Source organism: Sminthopsis crassicaudata, chromosome 3 (assembly GCF_048593235.1).
Source record: "Sminthopsis crassicaudata isolate SCR6 chromosome 3, ASM4859323v1, whole genome shotgun sequence".
Classification (NCBI taxonomy): domain Eukaryota; kingdom Metazoa; phylum Chordata; class Mammalia; order Dasyuromorphia; family Dasyuridae; genus Sminthopsis; species Sminthopsis crassicaudata.
The window spans coordinates 646,178,458-646,204,449 of record NC_133619.1 but is presented as its reverse complement, the minus strand read 5'-3'; the positions used below and the strand labels follow the sequence as shown (position 1 = coordinate 646,204,449).

The window sequence follows — 25,992 nt, the reverse complement described above, 5'->3', positions numbered from 1 at the left end:
TCAGATCAGAAATCAGTTTATTCCATTGCTGCAAGAATAGGGTATCACCTCAACTTGTGCAATCAAGAAAAGGGAGTCAAAGTACAGCCGACGGAGGAGGATTTTTTTACACTCTGGACTGAGCAACTTCACCACACATAGGACTCCAGTTATCCCAGATTTCCTATCAGGACTGGCAATGTGTTATAGGAACCCACTCAACTTAAGAACCGTAAGTATACATTACAAAGCTTGCTGATGTAGCAAAATGGTTTGTGCAAGACTAAGCAAGGTAGAAGGGGGAGAATTTTTCTGGAACTGTAGCCCTAAACTAGGGCATTCTTCTGTGGGTAAGCTTACTAAAAATGTCTCACTTCCCCTCGAATCCACCTAATACAATTAGCAAGTTGATAAGGTCAAAATGGAAACCCTTCTTCAGACACCAATCTTAGGATTTCAGAGAAAAACGCAAATCTTTTTTCTGACCTTTATACACAGTATAAAGAATTGCAATGTCTAATGAGATCTGTGCTGTAGGAAGAGGCCTTTCCTTATTCATTATATTCACATTTCAGCTGCAATAAGATTTCTACAGAAAAGATGAGACACAGGTGAAAGCCTTTCTGCAAATACATTTTGTATGTTTCTTTCCAGTGTCAATGTCGTGATTTATAGTGACCTTTATCTTGCAAGTAAGGGCAAGTCTTAGATTCAGCACATTTTTAAGTCTTCTCTCCACTTAGTATCCTCAGATGTAAACTCAGAAATGAACTTTGGCTAAAGACCTTCCAGTGCCAAGTCCATAGGAGACTGCTTCCCAAGCAGAAAATCCTGTTTACTGACAAGCTCTGTCCTCCATCTTTATTCTTTTTCCCATGATTTCAATTTTCTAGGAATTTTCTGGAGGCAATTCAGGGCTGAAGTGAGTCTGAATGTTTTTCCACATGGATTATATAAATGAGGTTTACATCTAATATAGGCTCTCCCATGGCTAGTCAAGGACTAATATCTATTAAAAGCTTTACCAAGATCCAGACACTCAAAAACTTTTCCTCTAATGTGGACTGTATTGTTAAACAAGATTTGGCCTTTGCCTGAAAATTTCCAAATTCATGAGATTTCTGTCTAATGTGGATTTTCTCATGTTTACCAAGACTGTTGTGTCATGTGAAAGCCTTTCCACAGTCATTACCTTTATAAGGTTTCTCTGCAGTGTGGATTCTCTGATGGAAACTAAGACTGCTGCGCTGGATGAAAGCCTTTCCACATTCATTACATTCATAAGGCTTCTCTCCAGTGTGGATTCTGTGATGGACAACAAGTTTAGAGTTGCATCTGAAAGTCTTTCCACACTGCTTACATTCATAAGGTTTTTCTCCAGTGTGGATTCTCTGATGGAAAGTAAGACTGCTGCGCTGGATGAAAGCCTTTCCACATTCATTACATTTATAGGGCTTCTCTCCAGTGTGGATTCTCTGATGGACAGTAAGACTGGAGCAATGTGAGAAAGCCTTTCCACATTCATTACATTCATAAGGCTTCTCTCCAGTGTGGATTCTCTGATGGACAGTAAGACTGGAGTGAGATAAATAAGCCTTTCCACATTCATTACATTCATAAGGCTTCTCTCCAGTGTGGGTTCTCTGATGTCGAGCAAGTTTAGAGTTGCATATGAAACTCTTACCACACTGATTACATTCATAAGGTTTTTCTCCACTGTGGATTCTCTTATGTCGAACAAGTTGAGAGTTGGATCTGAAATTCTTTCCACACTGATTACATTCATAAGGCTTGTCTCCAGTGTGGATTCTCTGGTGGACAACAAAAGCGGAGCAATCTGTGAAAGCCTTTCCACATTCATTACATTTATAAAGCTTCTTCTCTCCAGTGTGGATTCTGTGATGGACAACAAGTCTAGAGCTACAAGTGAAAGTCTTTCCACACTGATTACATTCATAAGGCTTCTCTCCAGTGTGGATTCTCTGATGGACAGTAAGAGTGGAGCACTCTCTGAAAGCCTTCCCACATTCATTACATTCATAGGGCTTCTCTCCAGTGTGGATTCTCTGATGGGAAATAAGAGTGCTGCGCTGGGGGAAAGCCTTTCCACATTCATTACATTCATAAGGCTTCTCTCCAGTGTGGATTCTCTGATGTACAGTAAGACTGAAGCAATGTGTGAAAGCCTTTCCACATTCATTACATTTATAAGGCTTCTCTCCAGTGTGGATTCTGTGATGTCGAGTAAGGTTCAATTTGCATGTGAAACGCTTTCCACACTGCTTACATTCATAAGGTTTTTCTCTTGTATGGATTCTCTGATGTTCACAAAGACTGGTATTCTGTGTGAAAGCCTTTCCACATTCATTACATTCATAAGGCTTCTCTCCTGTGTGGATTCTCTGATGCTGAGCCAAGCTGGAATAACATTGGAAATCCTTTCCACATTGATTACATATGTAACATTGTTTTTCTGCTTTAGCAACACTGGAACTCTTTCTTAAAGCTTTGGTGTGTGTATTCCATTCACAGTGTTCCTCTTCAATGTGGGTTCTTTTCTGCTTAGCAACAATAGCCCTGTATTCACAATATTGAAAAAGGTCTTTCCATGAGAGCATTTTCAGATTTGCACTCATCTCCTTCATATCAAACCATGTCTCAGCATCTGAAAGAATCAAACACACACGTGTATCAATATACCCTCTAATGCTGGCTGATGATAAAATCATTGACTTTTCACTTCTCAAGGCAAAAATTTTCAAACTGAAATGACAGATTCAATCATTTTTAAATGCTATTAGCTCAAACCAAGAATGTCATTCAATTAACACAGAGTTAACACAATGACATTGGACCCCCACTACAAAGCTGAGACAAAGGCAACATGAAGTTTCTCATAATGTAGAAACCAGGCTATGAGCTCTGAATGGCTGAGTAACCTGATCTAAATCCCTGCAGCAGAGATTAGAACTTGGAACCTGGAAACTGAGTCTTCTCAATTCATTGCACTAGACAGATGTTCTCCATTTTACTTGCAATGCTTTCTTTCAAGTTCCATTTCAGGCCCAAGTTAGCTCTGCACCACTGGGAATGTGTTTCTTTGCCTCAGTTTTCCTGCAGAGTGAAGGTAATAATTGTACCCAATTCCCAGGTTGTTGTGAGCATGAAATGATATACCTTTAAATTTTTGGCACACACTAGGTACATAATGCTTGTTAAGTACTATCATTGTCACTACGGTTTTGATTCTCTCCACCTTAACTCTTCCTTCCTTCATATACTTCCCTTTCCCTCTCTCTTTATATACAAATGCCTGCTGAACATGATGCATTTCAATTAAAAAATGTTTGGAGTAACTAAAAAGAAGTTTCATAAACTGTTGCTTACTCTCAAACCATCTCCAAGTTTTTATGCTGGATTTAAAACTTCTTGAAAGCTTCTCTTTGTATACCCAGGGCTCAATACAATGCATAGAACAGAACAGGTGCTTAATCGATGTTTATTGTTTGATTGACATTATCCAGGGCTGATCACATATCCTAACGCCACCCCAGTGCTTGCATGCTGGTCCCTCTGAGGGGCCAAATCTGTTTCTATTTCTGCTCACTCTCACCTATGGACAAATCCTATAGTGAAGATAACAAGAGCTCATGATCCTATTATGGAATAACCAGGAGTCTTTCCCTCCCATATCCCTAACCTAAGGGAAGCTGTCAGTAATGTAGTCAGTGACTTGGATTTAAGTGAGGGAGGGCTGCCCAAGGTCACTGGCCTTACTTTCCCCCACACATCCATCTATGGCCCCTGGCCAGTTATAGATCTGGCTTACTGGGGAATGGCTCTGGATGCAGATGGCCAGGAGAGACTTAGGACCGCTAAAGGTAAGGTGGGGGTCTCCTGTGACTTAGGTTGCCCCCATCCAGTGGTTAAAGCTAGGGAGCAAGGGAGACAAAGAATCTTCTCTCCCACCAGGGCTAAGAAAATTTTAATAAATAAAAAGGAATGAATGAGTGACTCTGGGAAGAGCCTCAGGCATTCTGGGCAAAGCAGAAATAACTGTGATTTACACTCAGTCTAAGTCAATGAGAACATAAAGATCAAATGGGCTTAACAAGGGTCTATGGGCAGTCAATGATAATCAAACTGATTTTGAGTTGAGCTTTGTTGCTTAAGAAAGGAATCAGGGCAGCTAGATGGCACCCTGGATAGAGTACCTTAAAGCCAAGAGGACCCAAGTTCAAATCTGGCCTCAGAAAGGAAAAAAATGAAAGGAAGAAAAGAAAAGAAAAAAAAAAGAAAAGAAAGGAAGGAAGGAAGGAAGGAAGGAAGGAAGGAAGGAAGGAAGGAAGGAAGGAAGGAAGAAAGAAAGAAAGAAAGAAAGAAAGAAAGAAAGAAAGAAAGAAAGAAAGAAAGAAAGAAAGAAAGAAAGAAAGAAAGAAAGAAAGAAAGAAAGAAAGAAAAGAAAGAAGAAAGAAGAAAGAAGAAAGAAAGAAAGAAAGAAAGAAAGAGAAAGGAAGGAAGGAAGGAAGGAAGGAAGAAGAAAGGAAAGAAAGAAAGAAAGAAAAGGAAGAAAGAAAGAAAGAAAGAAGAGAAAGAGAGAAAGGAAGGAAAGGAAGGAAGGAAGGAAGGAAGGAAGGAAGGAAGGAAGGAAGGAAGGAAGGAAGGAAGGAAGGAAAGGAAGAAGAAAGAAAGAAAGAAAGAAAGAAAAGAAAGAAAGAAAGAAAAGAAAAAGAAAGAAAGAAAAGAAAGAAAGAAAGAAAGAAAGAAAGAAAGAAAGAAAGAAAGAAAGAAAGAAAGAAAGAAAGAAGAAGAAAGAAAGAAAGAAGAAAGAAAGAAAGAAAGAGAAAGAAAGGAAGGAAGGAAGGAAGGAAGGAAGAAGAAGAAAGGAAAAAGAAGAGAAAGAAAGAAAGAAAGATAAGAAAAGGAAAGAAAGAAAGAAAGAAGAAAGGAAAGGAAGGAAGGAAGGAAGGAAGGAAGGAAGGAAGGAAGGAAGAAGGAAAGAAAGAAAGAAAGAAAGGAAAGAAAGAAAGAAAAGAAAGAAAGAAAGAAAGAAAGAAAGAAGGAAAGAAAGAAAGAAAGAAAGAAAGAAAGAAAGAAAGAAAGAAAGAAAGAAAGAAGAAAGAAAAGGAAAAGGAAAGGAAGGAAGGAAAGGGAGGAAGAAAGAAATCTATTCACAGATGGTTCAGTGGTAAAGAAAGGGGGAGGGAGGATGCTTCTAAGATCATTAAGAGATAGGGATATGTAATGTTCTTGAATTGTGAGGGAATGGTCTTCTGCTCCAATTATAATCCTTCTCTGGGAGGAGATCTGTAAAATCTTTTCCTCTGTGTGCAGGTTTCTTGGGAGCTCTGAATCTCCTTCAACTCTTGTCCTTCCTCAAATCAGACTGGTCTCCTTTCAGCCTGCCTGGCATCAAAACTCTATCCCAGAGTCGATTCTCTCAGACCCAATGCTGCCCTTCTTTTATCCTCCCAGAGAATAGGCAGGTGAGAACTCAGTGGGGTGTGGGGAAATATTTCCACCAATGAACTTGCTCCTCTTAGAATTCCTAAGGTGTAAACTCCCTTTAAATGCCAAACCAAAGGTCTGAGACAGAACTGTCAAGACAACCTGAATTCTCACCTTGTCACTGTCCTGACAACCTGAGTTCTCACCTTGTCACTGTCCAGACAATTTGAGTTCTCACCTTGTAATCCTAACAGGGGTATACAATATCCTAGGTGGACAGAGGGAAGGAAGGAAAGAAGAAAGGAAACCAGCAAGGAAGGAAGAAGAGAGGGGAAAGAAAGCACCGGGAAGAAGGGAGGGAAGGATGCAGGAAGGGAGTCTTCCAACTAATTGATTTCAGCTTGTGACCAGCTTGGCTCAGAGGTTGTTGCTTGTCCTATCTATCTGTGCTTAACTGTAGCCTGCATGAGGAAGTTAGTAGAGGATGAAAGGGGAGGAAAGAATAAAGTAAAAAGTGCACAGCAGAGAACAAATGAAAAACTACAGGAAACCAAAAAGAAATGGATTGTTTTGAATATAATAACTTATGGCTTATGGAAATTTATTATTACAGATTTTGAATCTTCCCTTATGTTCTGGTGAACAGGAAACATTTTTAAAAATTATTCTTTTCTAATTCCTTGAGTCTCTTTCTCGGCTCTTATTGATGAGGCTAGTGTTTCTAGTACTATATTGAAAAGTAATGGGCATACATTCATTTTTCAGTTACTAGCTACTACAAAAAGGGCTGCCACAAACATTTTGGCACACACAGGTCCCTTTCCCTTCTTTACTATTTCCTTGGGATATAATCCCAGTAGTAGTGCTGCTTGGTCAAAGGGTATGCACAGTTTGATAACTTTTTCTGCATAATTCCAGATTGCTCTCCAGAATGGTTGGAGTCTTTCACAACTCCACCAACAATGCATTAGTGTACCAGTTTTCCCACATCCCCTCCAACATTCATCATTATTTGTTCCTGTCATCTTAGCCAATCTGACAGGCGTGAAGTGGTATCTCAGAATTCTCTTAATTTGCACTTCTGTGATCAACAGTGATTTGGAATACTCTTTCATATGAGTGGAAATAGTTTCAATTTCATTATCTGAGAATTGTCTGTTCATATCCTTTGACCATTTATCAATTGGAGAATGGCTTGATTTCCTATAAATTAGAGTCAATTATATATTTTGGAAATTGTTAGAATCCTTACTAGGTGTGAAGTCGGCACTTAAAAATTCTCTAGTTCAAGACAATTCTCAGATGATGAAATTGAAATTGTATCCATTCATATGAAAGAGTGTTCCAAATCACTACTGACCAGACAAATGCAAATTTAAACAACTCTGAGATCCACTACACACCTGTCAGATTGGCTAAGATGACAGGAACAAATAATGATGAATGTTGGAGGGGATGTGGGAAAACTGGTACACTAATGCATTGTTGGTGGAGTTGTGAAAGACTCCAACCATTCTGGAGAGCAATCTGGAATTATGCCCAAAAAGTTATCAAACTGTGCATACCCTTTGACCCAGCAGCGCTACTACTGGGATTATATCCCAAAGAAATACTAAAGAGCTGAAAGAGACATATATGTGCCAAAATGTTTGTGGCAGCTCTTTTTGTTGTAGCTAGAAACTGGAAGATGAATGGATGTCCATCAGTTGGAGAATGGTTGGGTAAATTGTGGTATATGAAGGTTATGGAATATTATTGCTCTGTAAGAAATGACAGGCAGGAGGAATACAGAGAGGCCTGTTGAGACTTAAACCAACTGATGCTGAGTGAAATGAGCAAAACCAGAAGATCACTGTACACTTCAACAACAATACTGTATGAGGATGTATTCTGATGGAAGTGGAAATCTTCAACATAAAGAAGAGCCAACTCACTTCCAGTTGATCAATGATGGACAGAAATAACTACACCCAGAGAAGTAACACTGGGAAGTGAATGTAAATTGTTAGCACTAATATCTGTCTGCCCAGGTTGCATGTACCTTCGGATTCTAATGTTTATTGTGCAACAAGAAAATGATATTCACACACATGTATTGTACCTAGACTATATTGTAACACATGTAAAATGTATGGGATTGCCTGTCGTCGGGGGGAGGGAATAGAGGGAGGGGAGGTAATTTGGAAAAATGAATACAAGGGATAATATTATAAAAATATATATATATAATAAAAAAAAATTATCAATCTGTGCATACCCTTTGATCCAGCATTGCTACTATTGGGGTTATATCCCAAAGAAATACTGAGGAGGGGAAAGAGACCTGTATGTGCCAAAATATTTGTGGCAGCTCTTTTTCTAGTGGCTAGAAACTGGACGATGAATGGATGTCCATCAATTGGAGAATGGTTGGGTAAATTATGGTATATGAAGGTTATGGAATATTATTGCTCTATAAGAAATAACCAGCAGGAGGAATACAGAGAGGCTTGGAGAGACTTAAATCAACTGTTGCTGAGTGAAATGAATAGAACCAGAAGATCGCTGTACACTTCAATGCTGTATGAAGATGGATTCTGATGGAAGTGGATATCTTCAACATAAAGAAGATCCAACTCACTTCCAGTTGATCAATGATGGACAGAAACAACTACACCCAGAGAAGGAACACTGGGAAGTGAATGTAAATTGTTAGCACTAATATCTGTCTGCCCAGGTTACATGTACCTTCGGAATCTAATGCTTATTGTGCAACAAGAAAATGGTATTTACACAAATATATTGTATCTAGGTTATATTGTAACACATGTAAAATATATGGGATTGCTGTCATCTAGGGAAGGGAGTAGAGGGAGGGAGGGGATAATCTGGAAAAGTGAATACAAGGGATAATGTTATAGAAAAAAAAATTACTCATACATATATATTGTCAAAAAAATTATAAATAAAATTTAAAATAAATTATTCTTTTCTGTATTTTTCTATTTTGTTTTTAGTTTTAAATAAATATCAAAAGAGTAAAAATAAATGCTTTTTGGCTTAAGGAAGGTCTAAGAAAAGTCATATTAGCCCAAGTTCTCTTTCTTTGGTTGGAGATAGTTGGAGGGCCCCAAATTTCCAATAAAGACTTCTGCTAGATTCATTGATTCTTCATTGGAAGGGAACTGAAAAGCCATGGAGTCCAACCCCTTCATATTATAGATAAAGAGACTGAGGTTCAGAGGTTCAGTGAGGTGCTCAGGATCTCACTACCACAAGAGTCTGAAAATGGATTCCAAGCCAGTTTTTCCACCCCCATGCCCATCACATGAAGAAGCCTCCTGGGATAGCAGCCTGCACTCCAGCTTGCAACTCACTCACCAGGACAGGAGTTCCTCAGGCCTCCTCTCTCCACATGGGAAAAGAAATCTTCTCTGGGAACTGGAAGTCCTGGGAGGGAGGAAGATAGTGAGTTTGAGCCTTGAAACTTGTCATTTATTCCTCACTGGAACAGGGCTGGGGTGTGAGGCCCACTGGGTGGTTCCAAGGAAAACTCAAAGATGGTTTTCAGGGCGCTTATTGCCAGGGAAAGGGGGCAGAGGGGAAAAGAGGCCATGGAAGCAGCCTGGAAGCAGAAGATCCTGATTTTGCTGCCTCCTTCACAGCAGGGTGGACACGTCCCACAACCTCCATTTTCTAGACATGAGAAGCAGCTGGTAGCACAGAGAAGGGAGCACCAGGCCTGCAGTCAGGAAGCCTCTAGTTCAAATTTGGATTTAGACACATCCTGGCTGTGCCACTCTGGGCAAGTAATTTCATCTGTTTGCTTCAGCCTCCAGACCTGAAATTGGGGATAAAGATGGAAGCCAAAACAAAGGGTTTTGATAGAGATCCAAGGGCAATAATGCACATATAGGGAACTCTTAGCACAAGGCCTGGATCCCAGCATATGCATGAAAAGAGCCCCTCCCTTCCATTTCTCTCCCTGTATCTGTGCAGGCCTTTAGGGGGTGTAGATAGGAGGAACAAAGGCCCACTTGCCATGCTGGAAATTTATGAGTTACACCAGGGGCATTGAGGTAAAAATTTATTTTTTTACCCAAAAGATCATTGCAAACATAAAGGGGTTTCCCCTAGGATAGGGGTTCCTTCTCCTATCTCATGTTCAGTGAAAAGGGGCAGGACCAGTTTTCAGAAGGTTCACAGATACAACTGCAGGGTTGCTATTCTAAAATGTAAAGACCACTCATGGAAGATTAGGAGGACCCAGTTTCTTAGGGACAAGAGGCAGCCCTTGGGCCTTTCTAAAAACTGATAAAAGCCTGAAACTCTGCACCCCAAGGAGGGGATGGTGACACCCCTGTTGATGCCATTCCCAGAGTTCCAAGGGAAGTGCTCCTTACCCAGGGAGAGCAAGTTCTCGGCATTCTCCAGCATGACCTCCTTGTGCAGCTCTTTCTGATCTGGGTCCAACAGACCCCACTCCTCCGGGCTGAAGTGCACAGCCACATCCTTGAAGGTCACCAACTCCTAAAGCACCAACACACAGAGGATATCAGTGGAAGCAAGCTTGATAACTGACGTGATCCAATGCTCCTCAATTTACCGAAGGGACCTGAAGCATGGAGGAGGGATCTGCCCAAAGGTGACAGCCTTTTAGGGTTCAGAACCAGCACTGAAAGCAAAGTCCCCCAAAGACCAGTGGAATATAGAGAAACACATTTAATGTTTTCAACTGAAATAAAATTGAGAAATATCTTACTAGGGAATGGTACTACTGCCTGTGCAATGGGGAAAGTTATGGGTTCTATCAGAGAGAGATAAGGACTTTTGGAGATGAAATCAGACAGTGTTATGTTAAGAAAATGGAATGAAGTGCTTGTGTGAAGCTAGCTAGTATTATGTGTTGTAGAGCTGAAACATTTCCATGATGGCTGAAGAGAAAAAAAGATCCTGTGAATTTCCAAATGTCAGAAATTAAGTTTTATCCAGATGAAAACACTATCCTTCCTCCCAATAATATGTACTTTTCCAAAGGCAAGTACGGATAGTTTGCAACATTCATTTTTGTAAGATTTTGCCTTCCAAATTTCAAAATCACACACTTCTTAATGGATCTCGCCCAGTGGTTATCAACTTACAAAAGCAAATTGAAGGAGAGAGAAGGGATTTACCCAAAGGTCACATCCTGGATGAGAACACTTGGAAGCACAGCCATGCAAAGGCCTCCCACCTAACACTGTACACAGCTGGTAAGGACACAGCTGCTGACATGTTGTCTTCCATGTTAGAACTGAAACTTCTTGAGGGCAGGGACTGATTTTTCCTCCTTTGCATCTCCTCTATATTCCCACAGAGCCTCTTCCCTTTCTAAATGCCTGTTGCTTTGACCCAAGCAATGGTAAAGGGAGAGAAAGGCTAAGTATGAGCTGAGCATGATGGAGTGATTCCAGAAGTGCCTAACTGCAGCTGAGGGGTCTTGTCAGGGACTTTCCTTCTGGGAATTGCCATGTATGCCATGTCAGCTGGTAGGGTGGGCCCAGGAGGTACAAGGGGCTTGGGCTCTGAGGCAGGAGGTTGTGTCTTACAGGTGTTTCCTTGAGAAGGCGAGGGGGGTGTCCTCTTGCTGGATCTTTTCTGAGGAGGCAGTACTAACTGCAGGTTGTCTCCCTTCTGTGGATTCACATGAGCAGTGCTGAGTGGGCTACACAAGGGGTATTCCCAGAGGAGAGTAAATGTAAATAACCAGCTTGAAGTCCATAGGAATAAGGACGCAGAGAGAAGTAGAGAGAAGCAGAGATGTAGAGAGATTCAGATATGCAGAGAGAGTCGCAGAGACATCCATTGCTCTTGCTTCCTGCTAATCCCTGCTTAGATTACCAATAAAGAAACATTGGCTGGTCTCCATGTCTATTGGGGGAAGATGGGTATGTATGGCCTGGCAGTCAGTAGCCTCGGTGGGAGGGAACAAGAGATAAAAGAAAATGAAATGGAATATAAGAAAACCCACCAAGAAGAAAAGAAACTTTGGACAATGCCTGATCCATTTGTAACCTTCATTATGTAGGTTTGTTTTATCAAATCTACTCTTCTGTTCTGCTGGTTCCCTGAATTTTTTTTTCCCTTCTCTTATTTTGTATTTAAGGTTAAAAACTAATTATACTAGAGGCCGTTAGATAGGACAATGGATAGAGCAATGGCCCTGAAGTCAGGAGAACCTGAGTTCAAATCCTACCTCAGACCTTTAATAATTACTAGCGGTGTAACCCTGGTGAAGGCATTTGACTCCAAATTCTTTGGCAAAAAAAAAAAAAAAAAAAAAAATTACAAGAATAACCACAAAAATGGTAAAGAGAAGGGATTCAGAGAAATTTGGGAAGGTCTGTATGGTCTGAGGCAGCAGGGGGATAATTTCTGGTCAGCTCCCAACCAGGGAAAGGGCAAGAGCTAGGGAAGCTTCCAGGGTTCTGCTCCAGACAATACTTAGGGTCAAGGGTTTGAGGAAACTTGGTGACTACAGGAGGAAACTTGGTCACAGGACACAGAGTGGCTAGAAGGGGTGTGTGTGTGTGTGTGTGTGTGTGTGTGTGTGTGTGTGTACCCACAGGACAGACACTAATGAGTGAAGTGGTCATCCTTTTCAGTGACCTATATTGAGGGAAAATTTAAACAAACTTGTCAGGGTAGCAACTAAGAGAAGGGAGTTAGTTCATTCCTGTCCTGTCCTGCCAAAGGGACAGTGAATCAGTCCAAAACACAGCAGAGAGGAGGGCAGTGTTGTTATTACTGCATTCATTTTCTTGACTCTTTTTGTAAAGTAAGGATCCAATGATAAGAGAGATGACCAGCCTCATAGACCATCCTCCAGATCTATGAAAAAGACCTCTTGGGCTGATATTGCCCTTATGTGTGGGCAGAATACACTCACCTGGGGTGGGGGTCTGCAGCTTTCAGGGGACATTCCCACTGGCTCCAGGCTCCCTGCTTGGGCCAGCCCTTGGTCCTCTGCAGGCTGTTGGGAGGGGATGCGTATAAATGAACAGATGTCCTTCCCTTCTTTTCCTGGACAGGGGGCTAGCCTACAGGAAATTACAGAGGATGAGGTTCCATGGAAGTTACTAAGCCCCTAGCCTTGCCCTAGGGCACAGACCCCAACCAACAGAGAGACAACACCCATTGAGTGATTAAAGTTGGGGAAGAAATGAAAGAAATGAAGCCAAGAATCTTTTCTTTTACCCAGTCAAAAACAACAAGTCTGGGAGGGAAAAGTCCCCAGGACCATTGGCCATGGGGCAGTCAGGAGTTTATATAGAAGGGACAGGGAATAAGAAAACTGGGGTGGAATGATTAAACTTGAAGATGAGCTTACCTTCTCTTACTCCTACTCTTAAGAGTCCCTTCCTCTCCCCCACCTTCCTACAGACCCAAGAGGGAGGAGGGATTTAAGGCCCCAGATGGGATGAGAGTGTGTAGAATCTCAATGTCTCCTGAGTCAGAAATATCCTTGCCTGTAATACTTGGTCCTCCCAGCATCTCTTCTCCCCAACAGACATATTACCTAGACAATAAACTGACTGACAGATAAAATAAGGAGGTAAGGGCTCTCTGGGAAGCAATTTAGTTTGGGATTCAGCGACCAGGACCACCATGTCGGGGGAAGGGGCAGGGAGCTGGGAAGCCTGGGTAAAAAAGAAGAAATTTAAGTGTCCAGAAGTGATTTAGGTGGGTAGTTGAACCAGGAAAAACAGGGATGGCTGAGTCCTGAAATTAAGAAGAAGATGGGGGAAGGTTCCCAAGACTCTTGGGTAGATTGTAGGCTTAGAATCCTGAAAGGGAATATGCAAACAGTGAGCCACATGCCGGGGAAGGAGCCCAAGATGTGCGGGTCCAGAGAAGTTGGCACAGGAAACAGCTTCAGTTCTTGCAACCAAGGAGAGCTCCTGGAGGTAGAAAGGCAGAACCTGTGGAACCTGCTAAGAAATCATGTCTGAAGCCACACAGAAAACAGGAGCTGGAGGCAGAGTTAGGACATCCGGGTCCAGGACGGGGGCTGAAAGTGGGACTTCTGGGTTACTATGGGGAAAGCCTGCCTTTGGGCAAATATAACTCTATGATAAGTTTGAGGAAGATGTCAACATTAGACATTTGTGAAGTGTTTGGGAACCTGACAAATAAGTAGGAGCCAAGAATTCGTTAAGTAGCCAGACCTGGAAGGAAATTTTTCTGACAGATGAGGAGGACACTCCAAGGGTGAGGTGATAAAGATCTACACAAAGAAGGTTGAAACAGAAAAGATGGATGGCAGAGATGTCGCAGGGTTGACATGAAGTAAGTGGGAATAAGAAATACAATACATGGAGGACATCTGGGTTGTGAGCCTGAGGGAAGGAGAGGGTAGTGGGGCCCTTATCAGGAAGAAGGAAGAGACAAAGACAAGAAAATGAGTTCAGTCTTAAAGGGTAATCATAAGACATCTCAAATTAGAGAACTAGTTTGGTATGTGGAAAAGACATTTGGAACAGAGGAGATTGAGGTTATCAACCTCAATCACACAAAAACATAAAATATTTCCTTCTGATATCTTACATAGCATGTATTTCTGTACTTTTTAATACTACAGATGAAAGATTTTAAGAAATAAAATCATATATCAACTAGTGACATGAAGTGTGGCATTAAATGGATCCCTTTTAGATATTCATAATTTTGCCATAGATTAGATATCAGAGAACATAAAAGTATCATGTAGTTTACATTTTAAATATCTCTAAAGTCTTATTTCTCTTTACTGATCATCTTAACCTGTGATATTAATATCTATTCAGTGCTATAAATGACATGAATTACCTTATGTCAACAAAGACAAAATATAATCCAAATAAGATTTACTGACCTCATTTTTATATCAAATAGTACTTTATTTCCCAATTATATGTAAATACAATTGTTAACATTTTTTTCCTTTCCATATTCTCTCCCTCCCCTTTTTACTTCCTTTCACCTTAAGATGATAACCAAGTTACAAAGGTTTTATAGGTGCAATAATGTAAAACATATTTCCTCAAGAATTTTCACCTCATGGAAACTGAGTAAAGAAAGAATGAAGGATCCTGGACTATTTCCCAGTTCACTGTTGACTGATAATCTTGTCAGTAGAAACCAAAATTCAGACCCACTCCTCAGTTGTTTGCTCACTGAAGTGGTTTGTGATAATCAAAACCCAGGGACCACCCTTCAATTCACTGCTGACTAATGATCTGGTCAGCAAAAACCAGTACCAGAGACTACTCCGTAGCCCTTCCCCTAGGCTATAAAATAGGCTATCCATGTTTGAAAGTTGGATCATTTTATCTCCTTGCTTCTGTTTCTCTGTAGAATTTCCTTGGAGTTTCAGCCAGCTTTGTAATGGTGTTACTATTGCAATAAAGCTTTCCCCTGGGCTAGGAGATGGGGTCAAGGCTGTAAATTCTGTTGAGATACTTTGTGACACCAGTCTGAGCCCCCCAACATTTGGGGTCTCTCACCTGGGATGCCAGAGAAGGCAGAAGTGCTATAGGGTAGCTTTTGACAAAGATGGGCCAGTCCTCTTTCATGTCATTTTGTCTTGGCCTATGTCTCTGTGTAGAATGTCTGACACGTTTCTTCTGTGAACTATTTTAAAACTGCGACCAAAAAAATATTCCTGAAACACCTCAGTTATGAGGATTGTTAGCAAGATTAATATAGCTCAAGTCTCTGTTTGCTCAACTCTTCTCATCTCAGAATTGGAGGGAAGTTAAAATTCAGCCTCACCTGCAGGAATAGGGGAAGGAAAACTGTGGGGACCACACAGAATCTTGCCCAGAAATCCCAAGCCAGCTTGTGGGAATGGGGATGGGGTGGGGTCAGGCTTTATGGTCAGCATTCCATGAGCTCTAGCCCCTGAAACTATTTATGTCTCCTTAACCTTTCATTGTATTTCTAGATCATCACTGTTGACATATTTACCACCATATGGGCATCATCTTTTCTTTATAGATCTTTTTGTGCCCTGAGGCAATTGTGGTTAAATGACTTGCCTGAGGTCACACAGCTAAGAAATGTTAAGTGTAGGAGACCAGATTTAAACTGAGGTCCTCCTACTTCGGGGCTGGTCCTCTGTCCACTGCACCACCTAGCTAGCCCCTCTAGATCTTCACAGTAACAAAAATCCATTGGGAAATTTCATGTTACATATATGGGTCATAAGACTTTCGAGTTTATAGATCTACTGACTGGCATTGGGTTAGAAGAAATACAGTAAAGTTTAGGGGCCAATCTCCAAAAGGTATTACAGAACTTTGATCTTTTCACTTGCAGGCCATGTGAATCTTTTGTCAAGGGTGTTTCTTTTACAGAATATCGGGTTCTACTTTCCAATGCATTGTGCTGCCCTCCTCTGTATTAATCGTCTATCACCTCATGTACATTTTATTATGAAAATTCTAATTTTCTCAATGATATCCTTTGATACTCCTCATTGTTCCTACCCCTCCTTATCTTTAGACAAAAATTGAGTGGGAAAAGGAAATGGGATCAACAGGCAGTAACTGACCACTGACGTGGCCTGAATCCCACTCCTTCAGCCCACCTAAACTTCCATTCATTCCACTCCCAGATGACTGGCTAGAACTTTAGCTGAAAAGTCTCTGATCCACTTATCTCCCTTATTTCAAGCTTCCATTATGGTACTAAGTTATTTCCCACCACTCAAGAGGGACAATGGACAGAGCATACTGCCCAGAGTCAGGAAGACTTGAGTTGAAAACCACTCAGACATTTTTCACCTTGGTGACACTAGGCAAGTCACTGTCCCTCTGTTTTCTTCTGTTACTTTTCCATACACTTAGAATACTAATAGTACCTCCTACTTGCCATGGTTGTTGTAAAGAAGAAATATTATTTGTGTATCACTTGGACAATAAGTGATATTAGATGAAGGTTAGCTATTAATGCTGTGATTTAGAGGGAGAAAACTTTGGAATACAGGGTTTTTCAATGGTGAATGTTGAAAACGATCTTTGTATGTATTTACAAAAATAAAAAATATTACCAGTAAAAAAAATTCTGGATTGATTTTTGACCTAAGTTACCTAATATAGGAGAGAAAATTAGAAATAAAAGAAAGTCCCACTTTCTCTTCATAAAACTAAAACAGCTTTTATAAGAAAATCAACCAGAAGGAACTTGGGGAGAAAATCAGAAGGTAGATGAGCAAAACTACAAAACACTTTCCACACAAATAAAGTCAGATCTAACCAATTGGAAAAATATTAAATGCTCTTGGATTGGGCAAGCAAATATAATACAGATCACAATAATACCTAATCTATTTATTTAGTGCTATACCAATCAGACTCCCAAAAAACTATTTTAATGACCTAGAAAAAATAACAACAAAGTTCATATGGAAAAACAAAAGGTCAAGAATTTCAAGGTAATTAATTAAAAACAAAAACAAAAACAAAAAATCAAATGGAGGTGGCCTAGCTGAAGCAGATCTAAAATTATATTATGAAGCAGAGGTTAATAAAACCATATGAATTGGCTAAGAAATAGACTAGGTGATCAGTGGAATAAGTTAGGTTCAAAGGAAAAAGCAGATAATACCTTCAATAATGTAGTGTGTGAAGAACCCAAAGACTCCAGCTTTTAGGATAAGAACTCACTGTTTGACAAAAATTGCTGGGAAAATTGGAAATTAATGGGGCAGAAACTTGACATTGACTCATACTTAACACCATGCACCAAGATCAGGTCAAAATGGGTTCATGACCTAGGCCTAAAGAATAAGATTATGAATAAATTAGAAGAGCATAGGATAGTTTACCTCTCAGACCTGTGGAATAGGAAGGAATTTATAACCAAAGAAGAATTAGAGGTCATTATGGATCACAAAATCGAAAAATTTGATTATATCAAATTAAAAAGGTTTTGTACAAACAAAACTAATGCAGACAAGATTAGAAGGGAAGTCATAAACTGGGAAAACAATTTTACAATTAAGGTTCTGATAAAGACCTCATTTCCAAAATATATAGAGAATGGACTCGAATTTATAAGAAATCAAACCATTCTCTAATTGATAAATGATCAAACCATATGAACAGACCATTATCAGATGAAGAAATTGAAACTATTTGTAGCCATATGAAAAGATGATCCAAGTCATTGTTTATCAGAGAAATGTAAATTAATGCAACTCTGAGATACCACTACTTACTTGTCAGATTGGCTAGAATAACAGGGAAAGATAATGCAGAATGTTGTAGGGGATGTGAGAAAATTGGGACACTGATACATTGTGGGTGGAATTGTGAATACATCCAGCTATTCTGGAGAGCAATTTGCAACTATGCTCAAAGAATTCTCATACTGTGCATACCCTTTGATCCAGCAATATTACTACTGAGCTTATATCCCAAATAGACTTTAAAGAATGGAAAGGGACCTATATGTGTAAGAAGGTTTGTGGCAGTCCTCTTTGTAGTGGCCAGAAACTGGAAACTGAGTAATGCCCATCAATTGGAGAATGGCTGAATAAATTGTGGTATATGAATATTATTATTCTGTAAGAAATGATCAACAGGATGATTTCAGAAAGGCCTGGAGAGACTTACATGAACTGCTGCTGAGTGAATGAGCAGAACCAGGAGATCATTATATACTTCAACAATAATACTATATGATGATCAATTTCTGATGGATGAGGCGCTTTTCAACAATGAGATGAACCAAACTAGTTCCAATAGAGCAGTAATGAGGTGAACCAGCTACACCCAGTGAAAGAATTCTGGGAGTTGACTATGAACCACAACATAGAATTCCCAATCCCTCTGTTTTTGTCTGCCTACATTTTTGATTTCTTTCACAGGCTAATTGTACACTGTTGCAAAGTCCGATTCTTTTTGTACAGCAAAATAACTGTTTGGACATGTATACATATATTGTATTTAACTTATACTTTAATATATTTAACATGTACTGGTCAACATGACATCTGGAGGAAAGGGGGGGGGAAGGAGAGGAAAAGGTGAAACAAAAGGTTTTGCAATTGTCAATGCTAGAAAATTACCTATGCATAAAATTTTTGCAAAAATTAATTAAATTAATTAATAATAAAAAACAAAATTCAGTTCTGCACTCATATATTGTATCTAGGATATATTACAACATGTTCAACATGTATAAGACTGCCTGCCATGTAGGGGAAAGGATGAAGGAAAGAAGGGGAAAATCGGAACACAAGTGAGTGCAAGGGATAATGTTGTAAAAAATTACCCATGCATTTGTACTGTCAAAAAAAATGTTATAATTATAAAATAAAAACAATAAAAGAAAAAAGAAAAACTGGAGAACAGAAAAAGGAGAGACAATATAAGAATTGTGTGATTACCTAAAAGCTATAATTTTTAAAAGAATCTGGATACAAAATTTCAAGAAATTAAGAAAATGGCTCTGAAGCTCTAGAACAAGCAGGTAAAAAGGGAAAGAAAAAAATGGACTGTTCAACAACTGAAAGAGATCAGAGGAAAACTTATAAGAATATCCTAGAAAGGTTTAAAAATTCCCAGATTAAGGAGAAAATATTACAATCTAACCAGAAAATAAGACAATAAAATACTGTAGAAATAGTCAAGATTTCACAAAACTGAGCAGTTTCTACTCTAAAAGACCATAGGTTTGGTTACATTAAATCTCATAGAGGGGGCAGTTAGGTGGCACAGTGGATAGAACACCAGCCCTGAATTCGGGAGGACCTGAGTTCAAATCTGGTCTCAGACACTTGGCACTTCCTGGCTGTGTGAACCTGGGCAAGTCACTTAACCCCAGCCTCAGGGGGGAAAAAAAATCTCATAGAACAAAAAAACTGCAGTTGCATCCAGAATAATTTACCCAGAAAGTTGAATATAACTGGAATGAAGGGGGCAAAATGGACTTTTGATAAACTGAAAAGCTTTCAAGTATTTGTAACAAAAAGAGCAGAACTCAATGGAAAATTTAATATAAAAGATCCAGAAAAAAGAAAAAACATTAAAGACTAATTTTCGTTAAGACCACGTATTTACTTATAAATGTGAAAATGTTATCAATATAACTGTCGGTAAAAGGGTAGGAAAAGGTGAAAGGGAACAATTATAAAAATTGGGCAAGAGGAAGAACTAATACTGAGAAAGCAGGTGGGGAGGAGGTTGGAGAGCTGGTAATATTGTAACTTTACTCTCTGAATTTACCAGGAAACAATGTATACATTCAGAAGGATATAGAAGCCTTTTAAATATACAGAGGTGAGGAAACTAGGAGATGGGATGGGGGAGGAACTTTTAGCTGGATGGGATGGGGAGAGTGGCAAGAGAAAATCAAGTGACAGGGCAAAATCAAGGTTGAGAAAGACAATGGTGAGTAAATATAAGATGGAAAGACAATCAGTTGTATGGATTGGATATTTAAAGTGGTTCTTTGTAATAGCAAACACCTGGAAATTGCAGTGATTCCCCCTTTAGTCCATATTTATTTCAAATTAAATTAAATTTAAAATTCCATTATTAGAAATTAGAGACACTTGGTCTTGAAGTACTAAGAATACTGAGACTAGACTCAAGAAAGGTTGATTTCAAATCCATCCTCATACTCTTACTAGCTGTGTGTCCCAGGACACATTATGTCATAGATGTGTGCCTCCGTTTCCCCAATTATTAATAGGGAAAATGATAAGACCAAAGTCACAGGTATGTTGTGGGGTTCAATGAGAAAATATTTATATACTTAGCAGAGTGCCTGCCACATAGTAAGTATATACAGATTATCTCTCTTGCTTCTTTTCTCAGTAACTGCACTGGAATTTGAGGGACCAAGGAAGGAAGTATAAGGACAAATTTCTAAAAGCAGACAGCATTAGGAACAAGGAGGGCCTATTTATGCTTGATAACAAGAAGACCTTTCTAAGTCTAGACCTATCCCAACAAGGAAGAGGTTCCCTTGACAGGTGGAGGGTCCCCTTCACTGCACAACTTCAAGAAAAGGCTGCAGGAGCAGCTTTCAGAGACTTTGTAGACGAAATTCTCATCTGGTTAGAAGTTACACTAGATATCATTTCTCAGATTAGCTCCTATTAAGAAATTCTTTAATGCTGTATTGCTTTTTACACATTGCAGAAACTAGACACTGACCAAGATCTAACACTCTATACCTAGATAAAGTCAGAATGAGTTTTTGATTCAGATATAGTTCATGATACTATAAACAAATTAGGAGAATATGGGATAGTCTGCCTCTCAGATCTGGGAAGAACAAAGGCATTTGTGGCCAAAGAAGAACTAGAGAATATTAACACATACAAAATGGATAATTTTTTTTTTACTTAATAATTTTGTATTATATATATTTTTTTTTATAAAATTATCCCTTGTCTTCATTTTTCCAAATTATCCCCCCATCCCTCTACTCCCTCCCCCCGATGACAGGCAATCCCATACATTTTACATGTTTTACAATATAGTGTAGGTACAATACATGTGTGTGAATACCACAAAATGGATAATTTTGATTACATTCAATTAAAAAGGTTTTTACACAAATAAAAGTGCTAGCAGTGCTGACCAGACATTGTGCTGGGCAGTGGCTGTGGACAAGGCAGAATAAGCACTTGTTGGGAAAGTGCAGTACTTTAGGGAGGAAAAACATTTCCAGGACAGCAGTTGAGGAACCCTACATGTGCCTTAGGTGAAAACTGATATTGAGGTTGAGTTCTTGGACAGAATTCAGAACATAACAATAAGGAGGAGCTGAGGGTTAAGGCAGCATTACCCAGAAAGCAAATGATCATTGTTGTAAGTTGCTAAAAATAAAATAAAACCAAATGAAAATTTAGGATGAATAATCAAAGGAAAAAGAACCTCAAAATAGCTACTTTGGTATAAAAGAAGATCACAGTTAATATCCAAAACATAGTGAGGTTAAAAAACAAGCCATTCCTATCCCAAAGGGTAACTTCAAAAGTACTCGACAAGCCCAAAAGGAGTTCCTGAAAGAACATAAAAAGGAATTCAAAAATCAAATAAGAGATCAAGGAAATGTAAGGAGGGGAAATGAAAGCAATACAAGAAATTATGAAAAACAAGTTCATCAATTTGTAAGAGGTAATAAAAAATTCTTTAAAAATAGAATTGAAGAAGAGGACTCGAGTGACATTATATGATACCAAAAGATAATTAAACTAGAAAACACAGAAGAGAATCTGAAACATCTCATTAGAAAAGCTGGAGAACAGATCAAGGAGAGACAATAAAAGAATTGGTGGATTACCTAAAAGTTATTATTTAAAAAACAATCTGGCTACAATACTTCAAGAAATCATGAAAGAAAACTGCCTTGAAGTTCTAGAACAAGCAGGTAAAGGGGCGAAGAAAAAAAATCAACTGTTCAGCAACTGAAGAGATCACAGGAGAAAACCTTACAAGAATATCCTAGCAAAACTTCACAATTCCCAGATTAAGAAGTAAACACTGCAATCCAAGCAGAAAATAAGAGAGACTTGGACACTACTAAAATAGTCAGGATTTCACAAAACCAGCAGCTTCTACTCTAAGACCATGGCTTTGGTTACATTAAATTTCAAAGAACAAAACACCTGGACTTGCATCCTGCATAATTTACCCAGAAATCTGCAATGTGGAATGAGGGGGGAAATAGACATATGACAAATTGTATTTGTAACAAAAAGGCCAGGACTCAATGGAAAATGGAATAGAAAAGATCCAGAAAAAAAGGAAATCATTAAGGACTAATTACAATGTGCTCATTAAGGCCAATTATTTTCTTAGGTATGAGAAAATGTTATCAGTATAAAATCTCAAAGTTTGGGATTAAAATGTGTATGTCCAGGCAGGAGAGGGTAAAAGGAAACAATTACAAAAATTAGGCAAAAGGAAAAAGTACAACTGAGAAGTGGGGGAGGGGAGGGGAGGAGCTGGTAACAAGGTAACATTCCTCTCTGAATTTAGGAGGAAACAATGTATGCATGGGGAAGGATGTAGAAGCCTTGTGAATATGAAATAAACTTTGGGGAGGGAACGATGGCTCTGGATGGAGGCGCCAGGGAAGCTGGGGAAGCCTGGGATCTGGTCCCCTAAGGGTGGGGATAGTGAGGGCTTTAAAAGAGGGGGCAGGCCAGGTTGCATGTACCTTCGGATTCTAATGTTTATTGTGCAACAAGAAAATGATATTCACACACATGTATTGTACTTAGAATATATTGTAACACATGTAAAATGTATGGTATTGCCTGTCGTCGGGGGGAGGGAATAAGGGAGGGGGGGTAATTTGGAAAAATGAATACAAGGGATAATATTATAAAATATATATATATATATATAAAATAAAAAAATTTAAAAAAAAAAAAAAAAAAAAGAGGGGGCAGGGAAGCAGGAGGAAAGGAGAGCCCAGGTAAGATGTGGGAGAGAGAAATATTGACCCACCTCAGGGTAAGGAGATCAGGGACACTGGAGGGGCAGAAGGCTTGGGGGGACTCGGATCGCGGGAAAGCAGCGGTGACTGTGCCCTGAGTCTTCCTAGGAGCTGGGGAGCGTGCCTGGGACCCTCTGATAGAGATTAGACTTTGGTGACTCTAAAGTGAGCCAAGAAGGAGCCATGGCCTGGGGGATGGGGGGAGCCAGGCAGAGCCAGGCAGGAGTTTTGGGGCCCACGTCCAGAGTGGGTCCTCAGGGCAGGCAGAACTCTTGAATCTATTCGGGGCCCAAGTCGGAAGACAGAAGCACCACGTTTCTAACCGGGATCCAGGAACAAGGCGGGAGTCCCGGGTCCTTGTGGGCAAGGTCTGAGATTGGGAAAAAGTGAATCGGTGATAAATCCGGGGACGGTAACGTCTGACGTTTGGGAAGTTCTGGGGTGAGAAAAGAAGGAATAGGGGGGGGGGGGGGGGGAACCTGCGTAGGGCGGGCTTGTCCGATAGCCGAGTCTGGCAGAGAAGCACGTTCCTGGGGCAGGTGAAGAGATGATCCCCCATTAGCAAAGACAAAGGCAACTAGCAACAGCTCAGAGGTGAGTAGGGAGGTGGGTGAGTAGAGATGCCGGGAGGTGGACGGACCTACCTGGGACCTGCCCCTACAGAGCTGCCTTGCAGGAGGCAGAGAGATCTCAAGTCCAGCAGTCCCAGTTTCCAGCCAGCTCTCGGAAGGAGATTTCTCCCGAGCCCAAGAGTTCCCACCTTAGCCAGCCCCTGAGAGTTCCCAAAATGAGCGGTCTCCTACTATGACTACCAAGAGCAGGAAGTCAGGCCCGGAGCTGCTTCCCCGCCCCAAACCCCTTCCCCAACCCCGCCCCCATCACGTGAAATGTCTTCTCCACGGGAGAGGCCCAACGTCTGCCCTGGACTCCGCCCAGGCTTCCAAACTCCACCCCAAGGGCTCATATTCGGCCTGGATCACCACCCACCATTCTGCCCAGAGATCTCCTCTTCCCCCCAGGCCGCCTCCTTTTCCCACTCTCATTCCTAACTTTGGGGCTGACTCCTTCCTCTGTGGAGCTGAAAGGGTGGCTGGAATAAGCCTGGCCCCAGCCAAACAGAAAGTAGTGGGTCCCATGTTAGAGGTGCTGACTGCTACTCGACTTTGGGAACATTGGGGATCCTTCAACTGTTAACCCAGATTGGATTGGATTTTCTCCCAATCTAAATTAGAATGAGGGCTCTCTTAAAGAGACTTGTTCTTCCATCATAATAATAGGGATGTTTAAGCCTCTTCAGGGAGATCACGAAAAATGAAACATTGAGGTGATGTGAGTAGGAGCTGTAGGAAAAAACATTCGGAATAATTGGATCAGAATATAACTCCATTCTACTCTGAAGGCAGTATGTCCAAAGGGTCAAATGGTCAGAAAGATCAAGTGATTTTTCTAAGTGTGTGGTTCAGAAATGGTGAAGGATCACCCTTTAATAAAAAAAGCTGAAGAGATCTCTAGATGGAAAGCAAAGTGTATTATACATTCTCTCCAGAATGGCGAGTCCCAACTTTGGAGCAGACAGTAGAAGGGACAAGCACCTTCTGGGGCAGAGTTAACACTTTTAATCTTGAAATGGACAGACAGGACATAGACAGCTCTGACCAGATTATTCAATTTAAAGCATCATTTATTAGCTGGCCAGTGACTGACCCCACTAGACAGGCCAGTAGAGATCAGCCCCGACCCTTTAGTGAGGTACACTTTTAAGCCCATTTACCACATCTTGGTACAGCCTTGTGGTTTCAAAATCATAAAAATCACTTACACAGCTTCTCCTATACTTCTTATTTACAAAGGGAAAGTGTCTGAACATGAGTTAGCACACACAACGGGCCCTTTGGACACGTCATGCAATGTTGTCCTGTCTTTGTTAAGTTTACACCTCCCAGAAAGTTTGGCCTTTCAACACTTCTTGGAAAATCCAAGGTCTCATGTTCCGGGGGATGGGGCCCACTCTGTACATAGCACTTCCCTAAATTGCCTATAAGCCTGAGGCCCCTTGACCTAGCAGGTGAGGGGGCCAGCTTTTTGTCCATTTCATTCCCCCATTTGTTTGGTCAAACTTGTGTCTCATCTGAGGCCAAAGGGGAACAGGTCATCCGCAGGGTAACTTGACGGCCTGTATATGGTCCTGGACATACGTGACAAGGCTCTTAACAACACAGGGGACTATGAGGAGAAGGAGTAAGAACAGAAGGAAAGGCCCCACAATTCCTGAGAGGAGAGTGGTCAGCCAAGGGGACCAGCTATGGAGGGATTGGCACCAATGCAGTGAAGCCCTAAAAACAGCCTCATGGTCATCTCAGCCAGAGACTCCCTAATTACCCCTGAGCAATTTACATAGAAACAAGATTCTCCTAGGGCCATACACAAACCTCCCTGCTTCATGAACAGCAAATTTAACCCACAGCAATTCTGCACAACCTCCATCTGTAAGGGCCCTTTAAATGGGCGGACACAGTGCATCGGGAGATTGAGGCCCAGAAGTATTAGGACTGCCCTTGGGCGGGATCCTGGCCATATTGAGATAGTTTCGTAATGGGTGACTCTCTCGCTGATTGGCTGTGTGTGTGACCTCACAGGCCCTATATAAGCCCACTGCAGGCAGCAACCGCCCTCTTTAATCTCCTGCTGTTCACCCTGGCTCCTAGCCTGGGTGGCCAAGCCAAGATGGGTAGCCGAAAGAGGTAAGGATTTTGGTAGTGAACACATGGGTCTTCTGACCAGGTGTTCACTCGGGAACCAACAAGTCAGGGCATCAGTCAGGGCATTATGTGAGTAGGTATAATAAAGGCTTTTAAGATTACACGTGGTTGTTCTTGAGTGCGCTACCGGTTACTAAGCTATAGATTCAAGAGATTGTGGCCAGAGACCTTAGAAGGCCTCAGAGGAGGCGAGCCGGGTAGAGCTCACACTGCAAAGGACAGTGGTCAAAGGTGCTCTGGTGGGTCTAGGACAGACTAGTAATTGTAACTGCCAGGAGAGCACGTTACATCCATCCACTGATTTTTCTAAATGGGTGATGAGACTCGCTAGAGTCCTAATGTC

At 40.7% G+C, this 25,992-nt stretch overlaps 1 protein-coding gene across 1 annotated transcript; it reads right to left on the bottom strand.

Annotated features, from left to right (window-relative positions):
- LOC141565005 (uncharacterized) lies at nt 1–23,734 on the bottom strand. Its single transcript, XM_074307962.1, has 5 exons — nt 23,535–23,734; nt 12,335–12,485; nt 9,810–9,936; nt 8,788–8,856; nt 1–2,644 (listed from the first exon to the last, which is right to left on the bottom strand). The coding sequence occupies exons 2-5, from the start codon at nt 12,365–12,367 to the stop codon at nt 1,143–1,145; spliced, it is 1,731 nt and encodes a 576-aa protein (XP_074164063.1). The 5' UTR covers nt 12,368–12,485; nt 23,535–23,734; the 3' UTR covers nt 1–1,142.
- Between the last annotated feature and the right edge of the window lie 2,258 nt (nt 23,735–25,992).